Raw genomic sequence first — 26,637 nt, forward strand, 5'->3', positions numbered from 1 at the left:
AGAAAGTATGTCCATGTCTATGTCCATGTCATCTCCTATCTGTCCAATGGCTCAGAAAGAAAGGCCATTTTATGCCAATTACAGTGCAAAGGTCGATTTACTGATTTAATGAAGCTCCAAATCCTTTTGTACTTGATCACCTGTGTCCTTGGATTGATCCTGATCTAAATCTCATTCAGTGTAAGCCCTCATGCTTATACACTGCCATTAGCATTTAATTCGGTCTCTCTTGCACTCTTATCAAGCAACAACATCGCCTGTAATGCATTCATTAAGCTGGTCGTTTCCTTTGATGTCGATTAGAAAAGTTAAGATCCTTTCTTTGGAGCACAAACATGTTTGAGAATACCAAGTTACTGAGTTAAAACTGAGAAGGAGTGTGTGCTGTTGCTATTTTTCCTTCATCCCATTGAAAATTCCATAGACTTCACAGAAGGACACCTTTTCAAAGTCTGCTGCAATGAAAAATGGGTATGTTATTGACTTGTCTTTGATCTTGTTTGTGGAGGAAATTATGGCTTTAATGAAGTTTTGTTTGTAAGCCCCCTACCCATTTGCTTCTGTCATGCACAATGATGCTCTTCAATGAAACGGAGAGCGCTTTCGTTAATTGCATCAAGTGGCTTCAGTGTAGTAGCAGGTGCGGACTGACAGAAAGGTAGACTGGACAAATGTTTTTTTTTTACTGGTAAAAGTGAAGCATGTTTTATTTCTGTAGAAGAAGCCTAGCTTGATTCTTCTTTCTTTCTTTGTTATCTTATCTCCATGAGTTTTAAAAGATGGCTTGGCATCAATCCAGATCCCTAGGTATCATATAAGGGAACTTGTTCAACTTGAGGACCGATCGAGTCAGTAGAGCAATCTTTGCGCCCCCTAGCAAAAAACATAGATTTTCCTTTATCGGCACAAGTTTAAGGTTCATCAGGGCCTTAAACTTCAGCGGCTTCTGTATTTCAGCAGATAGCTGGAGGTTAGCTATAGCCTGTGTCACAGAGGAGGCCGCAGTATACAAAATAGTATCATCAGCATAAAAATGTGACTTTTGTAAGACAATTTGTAGGTGACAGACCAATAACAGACCAATACTATTTATGTAAATGGTAAATAGCAGTGGACCTAGAATTGATCCCTGCGGGACACATTTATTTACTTTTTTTTACTACACTTCATCAACTGAAATGCACTGGAACCATTTGCAGGCTGACTGGTCTAATCCAATGTCAGATGGCCTCTGTAGTAGCAATGCCACCCTACATGTTTCATATGATAATGTCAGATCTATTCTATTGTGCGCCATTTCATCCACTCTTCACTTGCTGACTGTCCAAACTGTACTGTATTATTGTAGTGAGCTACAGTACAACTTAACTGAACTGTTCCACTAAGAATCATACGATTATCCTGGACAGCCCTTGCCTAGCTTTGACAAGCAAATTTTTCTCTCACCTTGTGTGATAGAATATATCCCTGTTTGCAGGAGGCTTATCTAGGTTGTGTACATAGTCCAAGGACTACTGAGCACTTCCTAGTTCGACATGATTCCTAGCTAGTTATCTTGTGTAAGAAACCTAGGTCCCTCATTACAACTTGTGCATCCAGTTACTAGCTTAAAACAGCAACGCTACCAGTTGGTCTCAGGCCATTGGCATGCTAGCTATCTTCCACCATTTAGTGTAGCTTCATTGCTGTACTGTTTGGTATGTCGGTGAGTTTTTTCCAGGGAGAATTTACTCTTTCAGTTGTTGGCCCTGCTAAGGCCATTAATAACCACTGTGTCTCTGTTTTCTGAAGGTGAGACCCCGCAGCCCTTCCATGGAGACACATGGATCTCCTCCTCCAGTTCCTGTAATTAAAATAGAAAAACTCTGCCTCAAGCCAAGCCCCCTTTAGGGGTCATGTCTCTTGTGTGCACAGCCACAGCTGTACCTCTTCATGTCCCTGTGGGCCTCCCTGTCACTTAATTCAGAGCAGTGGTGCACGCGTTCAGTCTTCCCCTGGGTTCACCACACAGTGTCACAGGTCGACAGATTACACCTTGCACAATTAGTTGCACACTGGGATGCGACCCATGCCCTCCACGAGGAAATACCCTCTGGTGGCCAAGGGCACGACCCGAGTGGTTCCCCAGGGAGAATCCCAACTGGGGTTCTACAGCCGGTACTTTGTGGTTCCAATGAGTGGGGAAACCACAGGGGCCCTGTATGGGACCTATGGCGCCTTAACATCGCGACAGAATGGCGACAAACATTCCCAGATTCGCCCACTTGGGAGTATCTTGCGAGTACAGGTCTGTCCCTGGCCCCAATCACATTCACAACGTGTGTCGAAGCTGCCACTGCCCTGCACTGGTAATGGGAAATGAAGCATTTTTTCTTCTTTTGGCTCTATACTCAAAAACTTTGGTTTTGAAATCAAATAATTACTATGAGGTTAAATTATAGATTATGAGCTTTTATTTAAGGTATTGTACATATTGGTTTAACCATTCAGAAGTTACAACACTTTTTATACATAGTCCCCCTATTTCAGGGTACCATAAAGTAATGGGACAGATTCATATAATTTCCAAATGATGTACTCATGTTTAGTATTTGGTTGACAATACTGCATGCAATAACTACCTGAAGTCTGTGACCCATTAACCCCACTAGATGCTGGGTATCTTCTTTGGTGATGCTTTGCCAGGCCTGTACTGCAGCCATCTTCAGTTGTTGTTTGTTTTGAGATATTTTTATTTTATTTTTATCATCAGGAAATGTTCAATTGGATTTAAAACGGAAGATTGACTTGGCCAGTCAATAACTTTCCACTTTTTTGCCCTGAAAATCTCCCTACTGTAGTTGCACCATCCAATCACCATCCAATGAATTTGGAGGCATTTGCTTGTACTCGAGCAGACAAGCTGTACATATTCCCAACTTTCCTCTTGCAATCCCTCTGGTACATGATAATATTTGTCTTATCTGTCCACTGATCAGACCTTTTTCCAGAGCTCTGTCTGTTTTTTTGGTACTTTTTATCAAACTGTAACCTCATCCTTTTTGAGGATAACTAGTAATTTGCACCTTGCAGTGAAGCCTCTGTAGTTCAGCTGGTGGTCTGCTGGTTTTGGCAAGCCTAAGGTTGTCTGCAACCTGTATATACAGCACCTCTCCCATTGGATTATGGGAACCATTATTGAGGCTTACAATTCTAGGGGATTGCAGTCCCCTGTGGGGATCCAGGCACACTCCACCTGCAGTTTGGCAGTGTCCTGGGCCCTGTTCAAGGGAGTCTCTGTTTCAGAGATGCGGATGTGCTGCTTCCAGCTGGGCTTCTCTGAATACCTTTCAAAGGTTCTACAGCCTGTATATGACTGCGCCCTCCGTGGCGCAAAGCGTCCTTAGAGCTGGTTTGGAGACTGCGTGATGTCGAAAGGGTACATCCTTGTATCCATAAAGGTATCCAGTTCGGACCATGCAATTGGTGCGTTTTGCAGGGTCCCACTGTGAGGAGTCGAACTGAGTCGATTGAAAGAGAACTAAAGCTTACAAATGTAACCCAGGTTCTCTGAGGGAGACCCCCATCTCATTGCTCTTCTCGTGCTGAACTCGTGAAGAGTGGTTTGCTGGATGAAATGGCACACTTGCCAGGCTATCACTTGCAAGTGTCACCGGTCTGTATGATTGAATAGGGGTCTTCAGCGTAAGGTACACAAAAGTGTGTGTCCCATAGTGAGGGGTCTCCCTCATCTCCTTCATAGAACCTGGGTTACATTTGTAACCGTTAGTTTAAGCAGCTATAGCTTTGGTGGTTGACTAAGTAGAAATGCATCTCTGCAGTTTGACTGACAAAGTCAATAGGATGAAAGACACTTTTCTTAATAGACTTTGTGTCAATTATCTTATTTTAATTCCATATCACTCAAATATCTAATCATATCGCAAAATATGACAGAAAGATGAAAAACAGGGGTTTTACATGAGTGGATGAGAACGGGCTGCACTCCTCAAGCTTTTGCACAGCCAAACTCATTGCCCGCACTGACAGAGTAGCAAGATATTCACAGGTAAACCACACATCAAATGTAGTACTTTGGCCAGCACACACTTCTTTTCAGTTTACCTCCTTGAGAATACAAAACAAAAAAGTGTATTAGTATCATTAACCTTAAAATCCTTGACAATTGCGTAATGTAAGTATGTAACTTATTGACTCCCATAATAAGAATAAGGAGAATTCCTGTAGCTGTTGATTGGTTGAGTAGTTTACTCAAGAGAAGCTGATGAGATGCTGTTTGCTCATTAGTATATATTGTATGAATATGCAAGGCACAAGCCACAGGATTACACACTCCCCCAAAATCCCTGCAACCAATCTTGCTGCCTTACAATCAACATGAATAATTCATTAACTCAAAATGAAATCATGACTGATAAAAATGCTTATATTCCTCATACTGCCTGTGAAAGCGGCTTATGATCCATTATTACCAATATCCCTCCTATCGAGGCAATCAGATCACCTCCATTACCTGCCTGTCACTAACTTTAAAAAAAAACTCCCATCTCGAAATGTGTCTGGAAAGCCAAGTCCCTCATCAGTCATTCCATTTCCCGATCGATATGTAAATCTTTGTTTTCCGACAGTTAGCTATATCAAATGCCTACACTGCCTCCAACTGCTCATTCATGCTTTCTATCTTTTTCTCTCCACGCTCCAGCAGCAGGCATATTAAACATACATGAAATCATGTGGCTATCAACATATTTATCTCCAAAACATCGGCATTTCAAATTATTCCTGAACATTTCAAAGGCAAATGGACGGTGGAAAAAAGTGCATTTTTGATGGCTTGTGTCAGTCTTGGTACACATGCCTATAATATTAATATTACCCGTTAAAATTCACTGGACTTATCTCACCCCTTCAGAGTGCGGAGATCATTAACAGCAAAGAAGTTGGTTGCTGGTCAGCCAGTTGTCATGGTGATAATAACACACCTCAACTGACTATTTCAAATTGGGGCAATAATTAATGTAAGCTGTCTTTAAGGGCACAATCTGTAACTTTAATTTCAGGGTACTGCCCCTGACCTTGGTTGTTAACTGGGTCTTGATAAATGTAACTGTCACTGAGTTATTTGAATTACATGATCACTGTTGATGCTAGATACTCTGGTACTGAGGTGGTTGAGATGTTTAATATACCTTACTTTACATTAACCCATACCACTGTTAACCATCCCAACCATCCTATGCTCAGTACACTATGTACTGTACAGTTCGCTCAGGTGTCTGTTGGCTCCAAAATGGTCACATACACATAATATAAAGTAAAAGATGTGAAAAGCTTAAAGGAGTAAATCTGTTGAAAATCTGCCACCACTGGCGAAATACAGATTGAAGTTCCAAACAACAACATCCTCCTTAGTAATAATATAACCCCCCAAAATGGACTTGCAGTGTCAGACATTTTCTGACATGCTATTGTTTCTGCATGCACACTCGATTCGAAGAGGCAGCCACCAGAGACAGAAAGGTGACTCCCCAAGAACACCCCAGGCCAGTTACATGTTGGTGTCCATACCATACCGAGTGTCAGGTAGGACACTCCATTTTAGAAAGCGCTTTCGGGGGACGAAAGCAGATTTCGTATATTCTTTCAAGAGATCTTATTCCGAGATCGCTACCTATTAAACATCATTACAGCCATTAGACAGCTTTAAGAAAGCTTGAAGGTTACATATTGCACCTTTTAAAGCGGCAGTTATTCTAACAGGATTTCACTTAGTCAATACAGGTAATATGTTGAAATCCCATTCATGAATTAGAGAGACTGTCTATGATGTTTGATGCAGATTTCTACATGAAATTTCAAAACATACATTTTCTGAGTCACAATAGATTTAACCGTAACCCATTCTTCAACAGTGTTATCCAACCTGGTCGGAGTTATATTTAGTTTTTCTGAGAAAAGAGAGATGAAAAATGATGAGAAACAGCGGGTACTTACGGCATTGAGGCCACACAGCTGGTAGCAGGCCATGGTAACGATGACGGTGATGATCTGCCAGCGCACGGCACGGCTGCGGAAGAGCTCAGTGACAGACGCCATCTGCAGGTTGTTCTGGGCCCGGCTCTCAGCGTAGACTTCCTCCAGCTCCTTCGACACGTCCTCCTTTCCCAGGAAAGCTCTGAATGCTGTTAGGCATACAAAAAGGATGGATCAACACACCTGTATGTGGCTCTAAAATGGCTTTGTTTGGTTTGTTGAAAAGATGCATCCAAAGAAAAGGTTGAAGGTTTACAGCTGTTGGAATGTTTGACCTGTCCAGTCCACCAAGAAACATGAGCAGTCTAAGTGGGAAATAGTGGAGAATGCAGTAGCAGTTCTGTCCGGTACAGGTACTGTAATACTCAGTTACAGTACATCCATTACTCATCTATCCTTGAAAGTTTCATGATCACATAAAATGCCACTTGTCTCTACAGTGCCTTCGCAAAGTATTTAGACCCCTTCACTTTTTCCACATTTTGTTGTGTTATAGACTCAATTTGAAATGGATTAAATTAAAACAATTTGCCATCAATCCACATACAATACCCCAGAATGACAAAGCAAAAACAGGTTTTTAGAAATTTCTGTAAATTTATTAAAATTGAAATACAGAAATACCTCATGTACATAAGTATTCAGAACCTTTGCTATGACACTCTTAAAATTAGCTAAAATGCAAAAATGTCATCAACAAATCACTCCATAAGTTGAATTGAGTCCATCTTAATGCAAGGATAATAGTTAATGTATTTTTGGAATTAATATCTTTGTTTTTATAGGGTCTCTGATTTGCATCGGAAGTACACACAGGTTGTCCTTACAAATTGAGCAAATAGAGAGGAACAATACTGCTCATGAATGTGAGCCTGAGGCCTGGGGAGACTTACAAAAATCTACAAAGTTGAATGGCGGAGAAGAAAAAGCACAGATAAGATCTTGTATAAAGTCTTCAAGTTCCCTGCTGCTTGATGTGCCAGATAGGAGAGCAATGCCATAAAAAATTCAAAGGTTACTTGATTTTACTTTTCAAAAGTGTCTCTAACTGAAAAAAGCAACAACTTACGTTTTAACTGATTCCTTTAGTTCACTTTAGACAAAACCTTGCCAACCGCAACACTAAATTAACAGAAAACAAGTTGCTGTTTTTAAATTTGGTATGATGAACATGCTGCAAATAGCATTACCTTTATTCAGCCAATCTGTGTTTTAATTAGGAACCAAATGTGCATGTGCATACAAGAACATTCCATTCTCCCCCCCAGCGATCGAGAAGATTAAATAGAAAATCTAGTTGCATGCTGGGTCTGTCAGAGTGAGTGGCGTGACTCAATATCATTATTCAGAACACATGGCAGGACATGAGGCTCTTCTTTCTGCAAGGGAGATTATAAACAGTGACATTGTCCCTGTGGGGGGCCTATTTTGTTTTCGGCAGGTTGACAGTGGGGCTACACTGGACCGTGTTGGAACCTGAGCCCTCGCAGCATCGCGAGGAGGTGGGATACACACAACAAAGGGCCTTATCGAGGCCAGACAGACAAACCGTCTGTTTGAGGAGAGATCCCACAGGGTATTGTCAGTACAAAAACCGATGATGTGATCTCAGTTAGTTCAGTAGGAACAAATTTGTCAATATCGAAAAGCTGAGAGACGGAGATGGAGACGGAATTCAATTCACTTAAGCTTTATTTGAGCAAGGGCTCACAATGTCATTGTCACAGAGTGCTTAACAAAGGGCCCAAGCTCCAGAAAAAGAGGGTCTGTTGAGGATGCCAAGTTCAGTAACACCATTGAGGTAGAAAAACATAAAAACATAATAACATGGCATATGTCCTATCACAATGGTCGAGGAAAAAAGACAATTTATGACGGCATCTTTGACACCTGAGGTTTTATGAAGCAAAAATGGGAAGACATTGAATTAGACTGAGCGTTTTAGCTCATCGGGATTTACAAATGGAATTTCAAAAGTAACAGTGTGTCAACAGCAATTATACATGTGCAGAAAGGTATCATGGCATATCTGCCTGTTGCGACAACACAGCTTCAAGTAGACAGTTGCCAAATCTTCCTTCAAGTTTATATATCAAAATTAGGGAAAGACGCTAAGGAAGATTCCATAGGGAAGATGAGATGGGAAGACAGGATAGGGTGTGAGAATAACACCCAGTGTCTGGCTGAAGTCTGAAGTTGGGGATTGTGATAATACAATACTACAGGGTGACCCAACAGGAGAGTTGTTGATGATGTTGTTGGTCTCCTCTGTGCCTGCCGTCCTTGAGGAGCACGTTCATGGAGGTTGATGGGAGAAGGTAGGTGAGGAAGAGGCACTCACCGGGGGGGGGCTCTCACCAGGTCTTCCTGTTACCTTCAGGAAACTAGGGCGTTTCACAGTCATTAATCTAATTTCTACTGGGAATGAGCAAGAGCAATGTGAAAACTGGTGGCTCCTGGCAACATACTTAATGCAAGGTATTCAAATTGTTTGGGTACAGTTGTTGAATTTAAAACCGACATGGTAAAACAAATTTTCACAAATATCCCAACACCGCCTCCTCTTCCTAACCTATCAGATCTAAAGATATTGTAGCCATTGTTATATCATCATTAGGTATTGATTTGTTTAGCCATGTCTTTGTTAAAATAAAAAATAAAAACATCTGGATCACGGATCCAAATGTTAATGAAGTCCATTTTAGAGATAATACCCCTTATATGGAACAGTAATATAATAATACCCCAAGAAGTAGCAGTATATAATATCCCATATACTGGAACAGTCCAAGCCCATGTTGTGAATTGAGATCAGATGGAGTCTCTAAGGCTGATAACTCCCACTAACAGTTGTTTCTACACTGAATGATGAGTATCATAACGAGGTTGTTTATAACCATGCCATTTGGTCTGTGTCTCGAACAAGGGATCAGATTATGGATAACTGCAGTTCAATGATGATGACAACGCTTTGAAATAACAGTAGGGATTACCTGAGAGGAGCCTGAATTACCTGTGAGTCAATACTGTAGGGAGTTTTTGAAATGTGATGAGAGAGTCCAGGCTCCAAGGTGTTTGGGTGGACACAATCCGGCCTGTGTAGCATCCTCTGTTTCCAGAATGAGTCAAAATTGTCTATGAAAGCCAATTCAACAGCCTGGCAGTAGTCCTTCAGCCAAGTCTGTAGCTCCAAAAGTCTGCTGAAATCTTTCGCAGCCACGATCCAAGGATGGCACAGGCCCTCCTTCAGCAGCTCCGATTGATGCTCTTTGATGTTATTTGAGACCACATAGACTATGACGGCCTCCTATGACGGTGAAGAATGCACTCACTACTCACTTTATTAGGTACACCTGTTCAACTGTTCGTTAACGCAAATATCTAATGGGTGTGGGGGATATTTTCTTGGCACACTTTGGGCCCCTTAGTACCAACTGAGCATTGTTTAAACACCACAGCCTACCTGAGTATTGTTGCTGACCATGTCCATCCCTTTATGACCACAGTGTACCCATCTTCTGATGGTGTGTTATCCTGCTGGAAGTAGCTATGTCACAAAGCTCACATCATCTCAAACTGGTTTCATGAACATGACAATGAGTTCACTGTACTCCAATGGCCTCCACAGTCACCAGATCTCAATCCAATAGAGCACCTTTGGGATGTGGTGGAACGGGAGATTCGCATCATGGATGTGCAGCCGACAAATCTGCAGCAATGATGCTATCATGTCAACATGGACCGAAATCTCGGAGGAATGTTTCCAGCACCTTGTTGAATCTATGCCACAAAGAATTAAGGCAGTTCTGAAGGCAAAAGGGGGTCCAACCCGGTACTAGCAAGGAGTACCTAATAAAGTGGCCGGTGAGTGTATATATGATGATGATGGCTTGTGGGGCCTGCGGGTGGTGGGGGGAACCGCCGGGCTACTCCTCATGTAATTCATCCAGGCTGCCATTATTGAATTACAATAATACAAACAATACAATTAATATCAGCTCACAAATTGGGCAGCTCACAAATTGGGCAACGATGAGCTGATGGATGTATTGCCAAGGTAAAACGCCTCAAATAAAATGTGGAAAAGGCCAGTTGACTGTCGCGGTACCGTCGCTGAAGAATGAACCTTTTAAACTCTGACCAACTGTAGCTCTTCTTATGTCCAGGCCAATTAAAGTTTTCCCAGCTAAAATGCTTAATTGTAGCTCAGTAGTTTAGTCAGAATGTTATTATTTTGTTATGTATTAAGTATATTAAATTAATAAACATATAAAGAACAAACTGTTGTTAAATGTTTTGAAGAATTTTTGAAGAAGCAAACAATTGGCCGTAATTTATTTTGGCCAGGTCTCTCATAAAATAGATTGTTAATCTCAATGTGACTAACCTGGTGAAATAAAGGTAAACATTTTTGTGGCTACACAAAAAGTTTGTTTGAATTAGGCCCAAGGTTTATGGCATGGGAAGACTGAATGAAGGAGAAGCACAGTATTTAATCAATGGAACTCAATTAATTCATACATTCCTTTGGATATGATGTAGTCCTGACTGAGCTAAAGCTCTCAGCCCCATTCTGTCAAAAGGCCTCTTCTCCAAAGCAACATCGCTCAAGTTTAAACCCTCAGTCCGCCCTAACCATACGGAGAGAAATGATCTACTCACAAACTATTTCACTTAGCATTTAAGTGACAAGCCATTAAACCAATATGTGAAGGGGGCCTCATCATAATGGCATACTGTAGCATTCTCTAAAATCGGGTGCATGCAGGTGCTCGCACATATCCGTGCGTGTGTGCACGCACTTGTGTGTGTGTTTGCGTATGTGCACTGCATCAGTATGTTTGCTTCTGTGCTTCATCCAAAATAGCCAAGTTATGCAGTAGTTTACTGTACCTTTCTCTGCTCCAGCCTCATCTTTCCTCTCCATCAGAAGGTAGCGTGGGCTCTCCGGCAGGAAGGGCAGTACACAGAGCTGGAGCAGGGCGGGCACGGCCAGAAAGGCAAACAGGAAGTTCCACCTGGACTCCTGCAGTGACCCCAAGAGATAACAAAGAAGAAAAAACAACAATGTATGATGTACAGTATGGCAATGATGAAGGACAAATGAAGATGATTGTTGTGAAGATGATGATTGTTTTTGTTCTCGTTATTGATTGTCGTTGGTTGTTATTTTCTTCCAGGTGTCTTTTAAATACAAATAAAGTTGTCCTCCGTTATTGTGTGTTGGGGATGGGGGGATACGACAGAAGAATACCTCAGCCTTAATGGGTAGAATTAGACTATACAGTACAGCATTGCAGCAGTGCATGTCTTTATACAGTGTGTATGTTTATGGCTGAACAGACATTCTAATTCAAAGCATTGTTCCATGGTATGTGGCCCTACAGCCAGATACAGTGCCTATAAAAAGTCATCATACCCCTTTGAAATAGTTACTATATTTGTCGTACAGCCTGAAATCAAAACCCATTCAGCTTTATGTACAAATTTAGCCATACAACATCAAACTAATGAAAAAAAAGGCGACAGTTCTGAAAATTTATAAAAAAATAAAAAACAAGAATAACAGGGTTGGAAAAGTCATCAGTCCCCTGATTTAATACTTTGTAGAGCCACCTTTTGCTGCAATTACAGCCATCAATCTGTTTGGATATGTCTCTACTAGCTTTGCACACCTAGATTGGAGAATATTTGCCCATTCTTCCTTGCAGAATTGTTCGAGTTCAGTCAAATTCCGTGGTGAGCGGCAATGGACTGCTCTCTTAAAGTCCATCCACAGATTTTCTATCGGATTTAAGTCAGGGCTCTGACTTGGCCACTCAAGGACATTCACCTTTCTCTCCTTAAGCCACTGCGTTGTTCTTTTGGCGGTATGTTTAGGATCGTTGTCGTGTTGGAAGGTGAATGACCTGCCCATCTTCAGCTGTCTAGCAGAGGGACGCAGGTTGTCCTCAAGAATTTGGGTGTACTTGGCAGCATCCATTTTCCCTTCAATCCTGACCAATTGCCCAGTCCTCGCTGAAGAGAAACATCCCCACAACATAATGTTGCCACCACCATGCTTCACAGTAGGTATGGTGTGTTTTGGGTGGTGTGCTGTGTTTGGTTTTCGCCAAACATAGTGCTTGGAGTTCAGTCCAAAAAGTTCAATGAATTCTTTGCAGAACCATGCACTTCTAATAGTGGAATCCTCAAGAAACAGCTGGTTTTATTCTGAAGTAATCAAAACCACTACAATTGATGTCAGGTGGGGGGCAATTAGCCTGGTGTTTGATCTGGAAGTTGATTGGTTGCACCTGAGCAAGTTTATAATGGTATACTCTAAGGAGCTGATCACTTAACCAAACCAGGTATTTCACTAATTAATTTCTAATAATTGTCCAGAATTTTTTACATTTTTATTTTCACTTTGATGATGAGGGTTATAATGTAACATAATACATGTAATACAACTCAAAAAAGTTAGATTTGATTTATTTTAATTTCCAGGGTGTAATGTGACAAAAGGTAAAGATTTCACAGGGGTATGATGACTTTCTATAGGCACTGTAGGTGAGTTAGTTTGGAAATTTTGAAGAATTGAAGCTTATTACAACATCTTGTAAAATGTGTGTACTTGTACATGCTAAAATGTGAAATTCTATTGCGCAGCCAAATGATATAATCCTGCTAATTTTGTTACAAGACCAAAACAGGCTGTAACATTCACAGTGTTTCCACCCCCATGGACCCTTTAGTTCCAGAAACTAACTGTGACATTTTCTGCCTTGTTTGCTATTTGTTACTTTACAAGTACTACAGAGGCCAATAGGTAGTTAACACTGATGACATGAACAAAATATAATGCCCATTCAATGTCTATGGACACCACACTGTGCCCCCATTCAAGTTGATTCAAACAAAAAGTTTTGAGCACTGTGAGTTAAGCATTTACCAATGGTACCCCACTTCTCCTGCCTACTGTGAGCAGTCCAGTTGAATGAACTGCTGTTTCATACAAAATACGATGGCGTAAAGTGGCAGTTTGAATGAATAGTTCCTGGCATTAAAGGACACTGCTAACACACTAAGGAACAGCTATTTTATACCTTTATATATATTTGAGAATCGAAAAGGAAATCTTTTTTATGTTTCTTTTGCCCAGAAAGACTAAAGTCAAAAACAATAAGGTAAACAAACAAAAATCTCAAGACTAGGTATAATAAGTTGTTACTTGTCAGTCCACCTCAGTTCATTCTATAAACAATCAATCCATTGCTGGCTGGAAACAAAGCAAAATTCATTACAGGTTTCGAAGTTCAAACTTCCAATTTATTTCCCCATAAGCCTAGAATTTTTTTTTGTCTAAATCTAATTTAAAACCAAAAAAGAGGTTGTGTTTTTTCAAAAGTATTACAGGCAGTAAGACTTACAGGCAGCATCTGTTATCTACAAGCCATGCCAGATGACAGCAACAAAAAAAAAATGGTAAAGTAGATTTTCAAGGATTTGTACTTTTTAAGTAGCTTTGAATGTCTCTACTTTTACTTGAGTGACATTTGAAATAAAGTATTGTACTGTACCTCGCTATTTTACTAAAGTAACAGTACTTCAACTTGAGTAGGATTTTTCAGTACTCTTTCCACCTCTTCCGTTGACCCAACTTATCATGTGATCCCTCTTTCCTCTTGGGAAGTGACCTGGATCAAAGCGGTGCCCGCCTTTTGTTTAACAGCTGTGCCAATCCGAACAAATTGAGTTGGCCATACTCCCACTGCCTGTAGTGGAGGGTGACGGACAAGAACAAAGGCTGATGGGCAAAAAATGTGAGGGTTGCAGATTGAAATATAATGCACAGAGCTGGCTGAGAGATGGATGGATGGATGGACAGACGGACGGATGGACACCAGCTGAACCAATCCAATTCCACTATGATAACATCTGAGGAGAAACATTGAAATCTGCTTCACTGAAATCAACATTGATCCTGAGAATCTGTCATGAAATATTGCAGTTAACCTTGTTAAAAAATATAGTTACAAAGACTAGATAATATAATTACTGACTAAAGACTAATTCACAAAGACTAGACAAAGACATTTATATTTAAAAAAAGATCTCTACTCTTCAGTCCGAGCCAATGTGGCCACACACACACACACACACACACACACACACTCACAAGAAGACTATATTTGTCAGTGACCACTGGTGCTGACGACAACAACCTCTAAGCCAAGAATAGTCTGAACGGAAAGGGGGTCACTGACCCCGTCATTGCACCATCACGACTACAGATGCATTAGCCAGATCAAAATGGACCGCTGAGTCACTCTGGATGTCCCTGCACCACCCACCCACCTACCCATACCACCACCCTACCCTCCCACCACCCCCGGGACGTGACGAGACACACTCCCCCAATCTGCTTTACAGATACGTGCCGTCTTGGTGTCAGTGGGGGTTCACAGATTCGGCGGGACTCTGGCAGGAGATGCCCTTTGGAGCGAAAATGTCAGGTCCCTAGCCACTCATATAACACGCCTGGGAGAATCGCAGTCTCCCTAACCTTTACAGGAAAGAAGAAAAATAGGCCAAACCCCCAAAAATTAATTAATTAAATGTAAATGTATTAAATGTGAACTAAAATCTGGTTTCCCAGATTTGGGGTTGGGGATACCATGACACGTGTGAAAACTCCAATGTCTGCCCAACCAACACCAGTAAAAATGCGTTGTTGTTCTAGAGCCAACTATTGTACAGACTAGACAATCAGTGAAATATAGCACAGCACACTGAATCATGGTGGCATACAGAGATCAACATAAAGTGTGACATACAGGACTGTTGAGAAAGTGCAAAATGTTGATAAAATACTTTAGGGAGATAGAGCACTGCAGAGACTGGGCATACAGTACAGTACATGATTGAGAATTCAGGAATTATACTACCACAGGAAAGAAACTGCCTTTTGAGGTGTGTAGTAGCTAACTGGTCTAATGTTTTCCAGAGGGTAGAAGATGGAAGAGGTCTGGGTTTTCTACAGTGCCCTGTGTAAGTAATGGGATAGTGATGCATTTTTTCTTCTTTTGGCTCTACACTCCAGAACTTTGATAAGCCAAAAAGTCAATCTCCAGATTTAAATCCTGCAGTACAGGCTTGGCAGAGCATCACCAAAGAAGATACCCAGCATCTGGTGGGGTCAGTGAGTTGCAGACTTCAGGCAGTTATTGCATACATATAATTGTCAACCAAATACTAAACATGAGTTGAATTAAAGCTGAGAATCTCTACTTTGACCCCACTGATTGATTTCAAATGCAAACTGTTGAAGAGCTAACAGAATTGAAGATTGAAGAAAGGGGGAGGGGATAGGATCGAGGGGGCAGGTGGTTGCCCACTTGGATGTGACCAGATTTAGAATATCATCAGGAAAGAGGGGGGAAAGATCTGATAAACCAGAGACCAAGTGTAGCGCAGTGGGTTTGGTAGCAGTGTTGTGGTAGCAGTGTTGGCGAGAGGTAGAGAGAAAGAGCTGCTAATGTCATCAACCTTCTTTTCAAAGTAGGTGACAAAGTCATCTGCAGACAGGGAGGAGGGAGGAGGGGGAGGAGGTGGGTTGAGGAGTGAGGAAAATGTGGAGAACAGTTTCCTTGGGTCAGAGGCAGAGGATTGAATTTTGGAATGGTAGTAAGAAGCTTTAGCAGCTGATGCAGAGGAGGTGTAGTTGAGGAGGAGAGAGAGATAAGGTTTTAGGTCATCAGGGAGGCCGGTTTTTCTCCATTTCCTCTCAGCTGCCTGGAGTCCTATTCTACAAGCTTGCAGGATTTCAGACAGCCAAGGAGCATGTGGAGAGGATCGTGCTGGCCTTGAGGTCAGTGGACAGAGAGAGTCAAAGGATGAGGAAAAAGTGGACAGGAGGGTGGAGGAGGCTGCATCAGTGGATAGAAGGGAGAAGGATTCATCAGAGGGTAGGGAGGATAAGACAGAGGAAGAGAGAGCGGTGAGGGAGAGGGTGGATTTGAGGACTGGGAGGGGGTGGATTTGAGGTGAAGGGAGAAGGATACAAAGGGGAGGGGAGTGACAGTGACAGTAAGATTGGAGGTATGGGAGGATCTGGTGAAGACAAGGTGGAGCTGATTATGAGTCGGCCACCTTATGAGTTGGAGGACAGTGGAACAGGGTAAGGTCGAAGGAGGAGAGAAGGTCAAGTACTCCAGAAGAGTGAAGCTTCTCTGACTGGATGTTGAATTCACCCAGTAGTGAGAGCGGTGTGCCGTCCTCAGGGAAGAAGCTGAGAAGGACATCCATCTCTTCTAATAAGTGGCCAAGCTGATCTGGGGGATGATAGATAACAACAATGTGAAGTTTGACTGGGGAGGTGACAGAAACAGCATGGAATTCAAAGGTGGATATGGTCAGGTGTGACAGGGGAAGGACATTATGTGACCACTTAGGTGAGATGAGGACTCTTTTGCCTCCCCCTTGACCAGAGAGTCTAGGGGAATGAGAAAAGGAGTAGGCATCAGAGAGGGCTGCCGGAGTAGCTGTGTTTTTTGTTGTAATCCATGTCTCTGTGAGAGCAAGGAAGTGGAGGGACATGAAGCAGGCATAGGCTGAGATAGCCTCTGCTTTCAGGACAGCTGACTGGCAGTTCCAAAGTCCTCCCGCGACAGTGAGGTCATGGTCAGTTGAGCATGGTGGTTAGATTAGATTGGATGGGTTGCAAGGAGAGGTGTAGCGTCTATGTGTCCTCTTGAGGGATGAAATAACAGGAATGAGGAGAAAGTACATTGTAATATTTGACGGTATAGAGATAGAGGGTTTGTACAAGATACAAGATGTAGGTAGCGCTCAATACACTCAGAGTAGTGAAAAAATAATCAAATAGAATAAAAATACTTTGTAAAATACTTCCTCTCAGGTCTTCAGGCCACAGTATAACAGTCATACTGTGCTCAATCAATGGTAAGCAAATGAGTGTATTAATTTCAAGTACAGATACACATCTTTGAGTTTTTATGTTAAAAAGTGTTATGCATTGTCATTAAAGGTAGAATCCGTACTTGCTGCAACTCAAAAGGCCCACCACTTGAGTTGTGGAAGGTAAACATCTTAAATCAAAACATGACGGCTGACCTTGTTTTGGCCAAAGTGTGTCTTTGTGAAGGCTTTCAATTCAATACAAAACATTTTTACTGTTTGCCCTGTATTTTTTTTTCTCTCCAAGTGTCAGTATCATGTCTGTTAGTGCATCACTCTCCCCTCCCGTCCAAGACAGACTGTTCTCCAAGCAGCAGAAATAAATAGGCTCTCCTCTTGGTTACATTAGCTATAAGCTAAAATAAACTATAGCTATAACTCCTACAAATGTGAGCTAAAATATAGCTGCAAGCAGCGATGCCCGGGGTCTAAGCTATGGCATAGTATCACACCGCATATTTCACAGGGCACCAACAGAACACTTCATTTCCAGTCGCATGTCGCCACCCCTAATTAGCATATACCTTTTTTGTCAAAAACCCTTACATGGGCTATTTTGGGATTTTAACAGATTTCACTAGAACAACATGTTTTCTATCCATTTCACTTAGTTTTAAATGTGAAAGGATGATCATGTCTTAAATGATGAGGTGGATAGAGCTATCAGTTCGAGTTGAGTTGCTAGCTCCTTACAACTACACCAGCTGTAAACTCACTGGCTAGCTAACTGGCTGTCTTGCATTACAGTTTAGCTAAAGTCAAGCTGACACACTCCTTAGCTGAACTGTTATCACAGCCAGCCAGCTAGCTATGTAATTTGCTTAATGTCAGAAAAATTTGAGCCACAGTGCAAGTTTCCGCAGTGCCGCGAGTGGAATGTGATAGCCGTTACCTCAAAAAGTCAACTGAGGAGTGGACCTGAGAGTCAACCTGAGGAGTGGATTTCTCCAAATCAGTGTTCAGCAATACTCTGACTGTAACAGGCTCTTTGTCGCTCATTATTGGCAGTTGAGACACACATTTAGCAAGGTTAGAAAACTGAGGTTATTATGAAGATAGAGATGTATGTACCAAAATTCTCGATCATACAAGTTGTGGCCTTTCCAAATTAGCATTTTCAATTGCATGGTTTTGCGCCACCTTGTGGCCAGATGGCATGACAGGGTGTGGCCTATGGCCTTTTACCAACATACCAATTTGCAAGCTCCTCTGCCTTACAAAGTAAAAGTTATTTCCATTACATTGCAAAAACAGCGGATGCAGGAGAATGATGGCAACAATAACAAACGGCAGGGTAGAGTAGCTTGCCCTAAGCGGGTATCGAACTCGCAAGCTTCTGCTTACAAACCGGCCGCACTAGCTACAACACGAAGAGAGTTAACTCCCTTGGCGTAGCTGCTAACGGGCCTTACACAGGGTCGTTACACTATCCCCTCCATTCAGGAGAGCGTGCCCTCACGCTTCACTATACCAAGTCCCTCATGTGGACATGCCTCTCCGATGGCCTCATCCCACTTCTGACACTATTGTAGCGAACGGCGCGGTAGAGTAGCTTGCCTTAAGCGGGTGTCAAACTCACAACCTTCCGCTTACAAACCACACATTGTCACACAAATGTGTTTCATTCTGAGTTTAGTCTTTCGAACAACATTGACGTTAGTTAGCTAGATAAATAATAGCAGCTAGCCCCTGTAGTTCCCATCCCATTGGGCATATATCGAACGTTGAATGATAATGACAAGATGTTTTTGATGTATGTTTCACTCAGTTCTTGCATCCATACTTCTGTCTATGAAATGGAGAGTAGTTAAAATTCTCCAACCCCATTCCTTAGCTTAAAAAGAAAATGGTGGAGAGACCGCTTTCTTATTGTTTGAATCCGCACCTTTAAGTCCATATCCTTATGGTAAGTATACTGTCATGCTATGATTGGGGGAGTTCTGCTCAAGATTTCAGGAAGCACAGAAAGTACATTTTTTAAACATACTCCCCCTATTTCAGGGCTCCAAAAGTATTGTCCAAATAAACTACTAATGTTTAGTATTTGGTCGACAATGCTTTGTATGTAATAACTGGCTGACGTCTGCGACCCATTGACCCCATCAGATGCTGGATATATTCTATGGAGATGCTCTGCCAGGCCTGTACTGCAGCCATCTTCAGTTGTTGTTTGTTTTTAGGTATTTCTTGCCTAAAATCTTACCTCATGAAATGAAATGCATGTTCAAGTGGATTTAAATCTGAACATTGACTTGGCCAGTCAAGAACCTTCCACTTTTTGGCCCTGAAAAAAAAGTTGCTATGGCAGTAGGTTTGGGGTCATTGTCTTACTATATGATGAAGTGCCATCCAATACTGTACATTTGGAGGCATTTGCTTGGAAGTGGATGACCGAAGAATGCTCACCATGATTAAGAAAAAAACAGCAACAACTGTCCCACAGATCAAGAACACTCTCCAGGAGGTAGGTGTGAATGTGTCAGAGACTACCATCCACAGAATATGTTACCAGAGATTGAGCATCCTGCTTATTTTGTAGGCCATCTACCTAGGATGGGCTTCAGAAATAACCAGAGTAACCCTTCATTTTAGAGCCTGGTATTAAAAAGAAAAAGGTAATTTACATAGAAAGTACTGGGTAAAATAGTTATTACCTGATAATTGCATATTAAGTATGATTGCTCTTTTCTTTTAGATGTATTGATTCAAGCAAAACTATGTGCCATTTAGTACCATGTACTGTAGTTACAAATGGTGCAGAATTTATTGAGGTAAATACCAGAAATAGTTTCTAAATACTGGGTAAATACCAGCTGAAACAGGGCTGTAATTTTCAAGCTTGGTTGTGCTCTTTGAGCGCAATCTAAGGATGGATGGGGAATGTCAGTCTCCTTCTCCTTGTTGATGCACGGCAGTCCAGATGAAATGTACATGCACACCAGGGTTCTGCTGGCTGCTCAAATGCTAACTCCTAATGCTCTGTGTCCTCTAAAACCTGAATGCCTATAACATCCAAGCTAACCTGCACACACACACACACACACACACACACACACACACACACACACACACACACACACACACACACACACACACACACGCACACACACAAACACACACAAACACACACACACACTAACTTGCGCATCTGCACAAACACACACTACACACACTCTACTCTCTCCCAGACACATCTAAACCATAGACATCCACCTGGGCAATGAAATATTTGTGCCCTGCGTGCATCCTCGGAGCTGGTGTTCAGAAGTAGGCTAGGTTGTGAAAAGCATTTCATTGTACTGTTTAATGCTGTATCTTGTGCATATGATAAATAAATTAGGATTTGATTTGATTTGATTTTACTTGCAGTCCTGAAAACAGCGAAAGAGAGCTGAACTCCTTGGTATTTTGGGCTGGTTAATAAATGCACTGTGGGTGATGAGGGACTGAAACTGAGCTATTCAGCCGCTGCGTTCAGTGTGTTTCTGAAGGAATCATGGGATCGTTCCATATTTATATTTATTCTGCTATCTACCTCATGTTACTGTTAATACATATATATACTGCTAGACTGCATTACCTATACAGTTCATATGCTGCTACACTGTTCATACTGTAACTTATTTACTCTGCTATAATGCTAATGCTACTCATATACTGCTTACACTGCACTACTTATATTATACTGCACTACTTACTGCTCATATATTGCACTACCTGTAAATACTGTTCATTGCACTTTCTGCTATTTTGCACTTCTGGTTAGACGCTAACTGCATTTCGTTGTCTCTGTACTTGTACTCTGCACAATGACAATAAAGTTGAATCTAATCTAATCTAATCTAAGATGTTTATATGTATTCTGGTTAGGGTTAGTACTGTATTGGGAGTATTTTGGGTCTGCAATCTGTGTAGATGGTTACACACTGCAACAAAGCATGCCTTTGGATGTGAGAGTGATGCACTTCAGGTTTTGTCCATGTTGCAGAAATTGAGTTTCTGCAACATTGCAGAAACGTAGCAGGCATTCAGAAATGTTTTGTGATCGACTGGAAATGCCTTGAAGACTCTGATCACTCATCTACATGAACACATATGGATTATGCAACACCCCTAAAAATATGTCTGTTTTCATTTTCAAGCACTTTTTCTATTGATGTCAGGAAGCCGGCTTTAACTAGAGCGAGTCAAGTGAGCCACCGACCAAGCCTTCCCTCCTGGGCCCTGCTCACAGCTCCAGATGGGCGCCCCTGATAATACACACTTCAGGTTGGAAATTATAGCTCTGACCTGGATCGTTAATCATTTAAGATCAACAAAACACCCCTGCTACAAAGCTAAATGGGTTCACTCAAGCTGAGACCTGAGAGGAAAAAAAACATAAAGTGTATTTTTTGCCTGGAGTTTTTCTTATTTGTAGTCTCCAGTGGATATCTAGGTTACAGTTACAGAGAAGGAGAGTAGAAGTGAATTCAGAGAGAGTAGATCTGAGGGTATGTCGACTCCGTTGAGAATTGCAGATTCATTCCAATTAAGTTCTAGAATTTTAATGGAAAATTATATAGAATGGAATGTGTCATATATCAGCACTCCAGATAAACAATCCTATTACAGGCTTTGCTCTTGCACCTGTTGGGCCTATTGAGACATGTCCACTGCTTGTTTTCTGTAATATGGTCCTTTCAAATGCATCAATGTTGGAACAGAACTATAATGCTTATAGATGCAACCCACACTTCAACTCAAAATTGAGTTAAGACTGTAATCAGGCTTTTGGATATCTGTTTTATCTTGTGACAAAGTATCTGGGTTCATTCATACTCTGTTTTAAAGAAAATAGGTGTCAAAATTGCAGTAACTAGAAAATTAACTAAAAACCAAGGCAAACCACAGTAAGTGAAGTTACTGCACTCTGGTTTTGTTTCCTGCTGCAGGCTGCAGTTACTGTGGTCTGCCTTGGGATTCTCCTGGGCCCAGAGTTCACGCTATTGTGATCATTGCATGCAAAATCATTGCAAAATCAGTGGTGGGAACATTGCAAAGGTAAACCTGCAGCTGTCTGTCAGAAGTGTCATGGAGCATTCAAGTGTTTGGAAAGATTTTAACATTTGTTATCAAAAGTAACTTTGGTAAAACAGTAATCCAACATGTAAAAAATTACTTCAATTTACTTCTTGTGTGTTATTGCAAAGAGGAGGGCCTGCGAGTAAGAATGTAATTGTACTGTCATAAACTCTCCTGTATCCCAGTAGGCTACATACAGTAATATTACAATACAACTTTCAACTGTAAGTATTCTGTTATTCTTGGACCAGATTCCCTCCATCAGTGAGGCCATTCTTTCTAATTGGTAAGAAATAATGAGATAGATTTGAAATGATACACATTTAGGCCTTTTAATAGCAACAGACCCTATCAAGGTAGGCTAAATGACCAAGACCTCTAAAAAGTGAAACATATAACCACAGATAGAAGAAAATGAGAATAGACCCCTTATTGTATAAAATGATGAGGATGACAACGACAATGGAAATGATAACGGCGACAGTGACCATGGCAACAACAGTGAAGCTGATAATGATGATGGTAGTGGTGATGATGATGATGATGATGACAGTGACCATGGTTGCGATTATGATGATGTAGATTATGGTGATCATATTATTTTCATCATTTTTATTTCTTCATCATCATCATCATTATCGTCCTCATTATCATCATACTACAACGTCTTCTTAATAATCCAAAAACTAAAATTGTGATGAAATGATTGCAATAACAATAATGCTTGAGGGTTACTTCATTATTCATCAATTTCAACATTTAATGTTGAAATCAATAAATACAACTATTAAGTACAATTAGAATGTTGTAAGAACTCAAAACACTTTTCCTCATACTGAAAAACAACAAGAAAGTTGGAAGAACACAATAAGATTGTAGATACTGCACTTTGCCTTTGACCTGTATAATTGTTTAAGGTCATCCCAAGGCATGTGCAGTATCTGCATTTTTGGGGTCATGGATCAGATCCGTGGTCATGGTTCTTAGCATAAAATATCTTATTCTTAAATATATTACTTAAATATATTGCTTCATAAATTAAGACATTAAATCAGTGCATTACCACTAATATACCTACAATACATTTGGCTCTACAGTTAAAAAACAGTTTTTCAGACATTTTTCTCAGTTTCACTGTTTACGTAGTTACTGCACTTTGCCATCGTAAGGGCAGTATAGTTACCATACAACTGTGAACTTTCTGACAATGCAACACTGATCTAGTTACCATACGTAAAGCTGGATCTCAGCACACTCAACAGTACATCTGTGAATGGGTTTGTTGCCGTAAATAAACCACATTTTGGCCACAATACAATCATTAGTGGGCTTGATCTGGTTGCAGTAAAGTTGCCAAATTCCAATTTGAGTAGAACAGGGCCAGATCTGGTTGTCATAACTAAGCCAAATCTGATTGCCATAACTAAGACAGACCAGTTATTTCCATAACTAAGACAGACACAAATAGGCCAAGCCTGGGCCAGAAGTGGACCGGCTCTGGTGGCCGTACCTAAGCCCAATCATACCCATGAAAAGGCCACATCTTGGCCGGCATGTGGATGTGTCCCAGTAACCACTTGAAATGATGGTGCAGAAGTGGGCCAGGTCTGGTTTCCATTACTAAATCAGGCCTTTGCCACAAATAGCCCAAGCCTAGGCCAGAATGTTGATGTGGCCCAGGTACAACTTGTTCTCTGGGCCATAAGCGGACTGGCTCTAGTGGCCGTACCTAAACCCAATCATCACCATGAAAAGGCCACATCTTGGCCAGCATGTGGATGTGGCCACATCACCACTTGGAATGTTGTTCCAGAAGTGGGCCAGGTCAGGTTGCAAAAACTAAGCCAGTCCTTTGCCACACAAAGGCCAGGCCTAGGCCAGAATGTTGATGTGGCAAATCTGCTGACTGGGTTCCCTGCTTACTGGGTTGTTTCTATCCAGTAACTCACACCACCAAAAAAAACAGATATAGACTCATAAACCCAACTAATGTCTGCGAGATAAAAAAATATCCTTTTGAGATGCATATGCTGTATCCTACAGTCACCTGGCTGTAAGAAATGTTTGTCAATCTATTTCTCCCTTGCTCCCTTAAAAGAACAAATTGTCAATTGCCTCAAGTGGACATAGTTCTGTTTTTTCCCCCGTTGATAACCCTGCCTTCTCATTAACCTTGTGCTGCCCTTTGGGATTTAGATTGTGGGAGCAAGGCTCCTGTAATTCAGAGTGGTAGAGGAGCAATGCCACAACAATATGAGGTATCAGTTGCTTTTATAGAATTGAGAAATTTTATGGTAGCAAGTAGTGCTCATGGGTACCTAGAAATTAGCATAATTGGCAATAAGCTGGCGCTAAATGGTATTACGGTGCCTGTTTCTGCCACATACAAAGGTAAGTAACAAGGTAACTATTGAGTAATTACCATTTATTGTGCAATTTAAAGTCATTATGAATAGCATACAAAATAAAGTGTAACCCTAGGGTTGTTTAGTATAATTCATAAACACTCCTCAAGTCCCCTTTCCTCGTGCTGTTGTCCGTTGGAGAGAATGTGTGTCTGCCCTGTTATCTCCACTCCTGGCAAAACAAAGGATACTCACAGGTCTCGGCTGGCATGATATCATCCCAGCAAGTGTAATATAACTGAATAATTAAACAAGCAATTAAACACACGCAAACAGTGTTACATTTAATGAGCAAGTGCACTCATCCCTCGTGTGTGTGTGTGTGTGTGTGTGTGTGTGTGTGTGTGTGTGTGTGTGTGTGTGTGGGTGTGGGTGTGGGTGTGGGTGGGTGTGTATGTATGTGTCACCTCATCATTGATGTTATTCTGCACCTTACCCCTTGCAATGCCTGATGTTGCATATAGGTATCAATGTCTTTAAACACCTGGTAAAATGTCTGTACACAATCAATTCACAAAAGGAATCTACAGTTGGCAGAAGTTTAGAATTGTTGCAGGAGTTCCGCAACGGCACCCATGAGTTTTATTTCAGGTCATTCACCTTGGCAAAACAACCTCTAGGAGGCATTGTTGAGCATAATGGATATGTTTACATTGCGAGAGTACTGTACTGTATCTTACTGTATGACTTGTTTCAAACGCTCTGCATTTTGTACAGTATGTCATAGCCTTGGTAGGCTAAAAAAGTTGGTCTACTTTGTATACAGTAGTTTAACGTTATCTTAAATTTTGCCTGTATTGGATATCCGACGAAATTATGTGAGGTGGCTACAGTGAGTGGGGTGCTGCCTAAAATGTTGCAAGGGGGGTGAAGGGGGGGATGTGTTGCACATCACATGGTAAACAAACAATTCTGGTGACTTTTGATAGGAGAATAACGTAGTGGTTAGTGTGTGTGAAAAGCATGAAATTATCAGATATCAGGTTTATGACACAAGGCCTATAAACAGCTCTGATAAGTGTTGCATATATTTGTCAGTATGTCAATCCCAAGTCATACAGTCATGTGCTAGAATTTACAGTAGCAGGCGCCTATGTCACCGCGCACCACCACACAAACTGTTCTCTGTTGCAACGCACTCTTGGCCGGGCTCACCGCCTCCGCCATCAGACCTCTGCAGCTCATCCAGAATGCTGCTGCCCATCTGGTGTTCAATCTCCCCAAATTCTTCCATGTCACCCCCCTCCTCCGCACCCTTCACTGGCTCCTGGTAGCAGCTCGCATCAGATTCAAGACCCTGGTGCTCGCCTACCGGGCAGTAAAGGGAACAGCTCCTCCCTACTTGCAAGCAATGGTCAGCCCCCAAACTCCCCCTTCTTCCACCTCGGCTGGCCGCCTGGCACCGCCGCCTCTATGATGCAGCGGTCACGCTGTTCAGTCACAGCTTTTCACTGTCTTGGCGTCCCAGTGGTGGAACAAGCTTCCCACTGCTGTCAGGACTGCAGAGTTACTACCTATCTTCCGCCGTAGACTGAAGACCCATATCTTCAGGCTACATCATCCCTGTCCCTCTTAAAGACCTCTTCACCCCCCACTATCCCTCTGTACCGTTCCTCTATTGTTAATAATAACTTAAAATAATAATTTAAAAAATACAGCTATGAATGTGAACTGTGTGTGCGGGTGATTCGAGTTGGGTGAATGGAATATGAATGACAGTCATCCAATATGCTGTAATAGAAATAACGCCATGCTCATAAAAAAAAATGTCCTCCCTAATCTTGAACGGCACCAGCCACCACTGTTATCAACAGACAAAATGCTAATGTTGCATATACACAACATCAGGCATTAAGGACTGTAATCACACATTATGCTTTGCATAGGCTTTCATGTAAAATTATATTTTTGTGGCTCAAAAGCTGAATGAAAATCTTGTCTGGATCTCTTTATCACACATACACTCACCAGCCACTTTATTAGGTACACCTTGCTAGTACTGGGTTGGACCCCCTTTTGTAGCCCATCTGCTTCAAGGTTTGACGTGTTGTGCATTCAGAGATGGTCTTCTGCATACCTTGGTTGTAACGAGTGGTTATTTGAGTTACTGTTGCCTTTCTATCATCTCGAACCAGTCTGGCCATTCTCCTCTGACCTCTGGCATCAACAAGGC

At 41.6% G+C, this 26,637-nt stretch overlaps 1 protein-coding gene across 1 annotated transcript in view; it reads right to left on the reverse strand.

Moving 5' to 3' along the window:
* Window positions 1-26,637, reverse strand: part of slc2a9l2 (solute carrier family 2 member 9, like 2) — a gene marked incomplete at both ends in the record, with an annotated part of 128,005 nt that overhangs the window by 73,778 nt on the left and 27,590 nt on the right. Inside the window, 2 exons of the mRNA XM_083668480.1 lie at window positions 5,995-6,182; window positions 10,927-11,059. Coding sequence (XP_083524606.1) covers window positions 5,995-6,182; window positions 10,927-11,059 — 321 coding nt within the window. The remainder of the gene's footprint in view (window positions 1-5,994; window positions 6,183-10,926; window positions 11,060-26,637) is intronic.

This window comes from Argentina silus (genome assembly GCF_951799395.1).
Source record: "Argentina silus genome assembly, chromosome: 4".
NCBI lineage: Eukaryota > Metazoa > Chordata > Actinopteri > Argentiniformes > Argentinidae > Argentina > Argentina silus.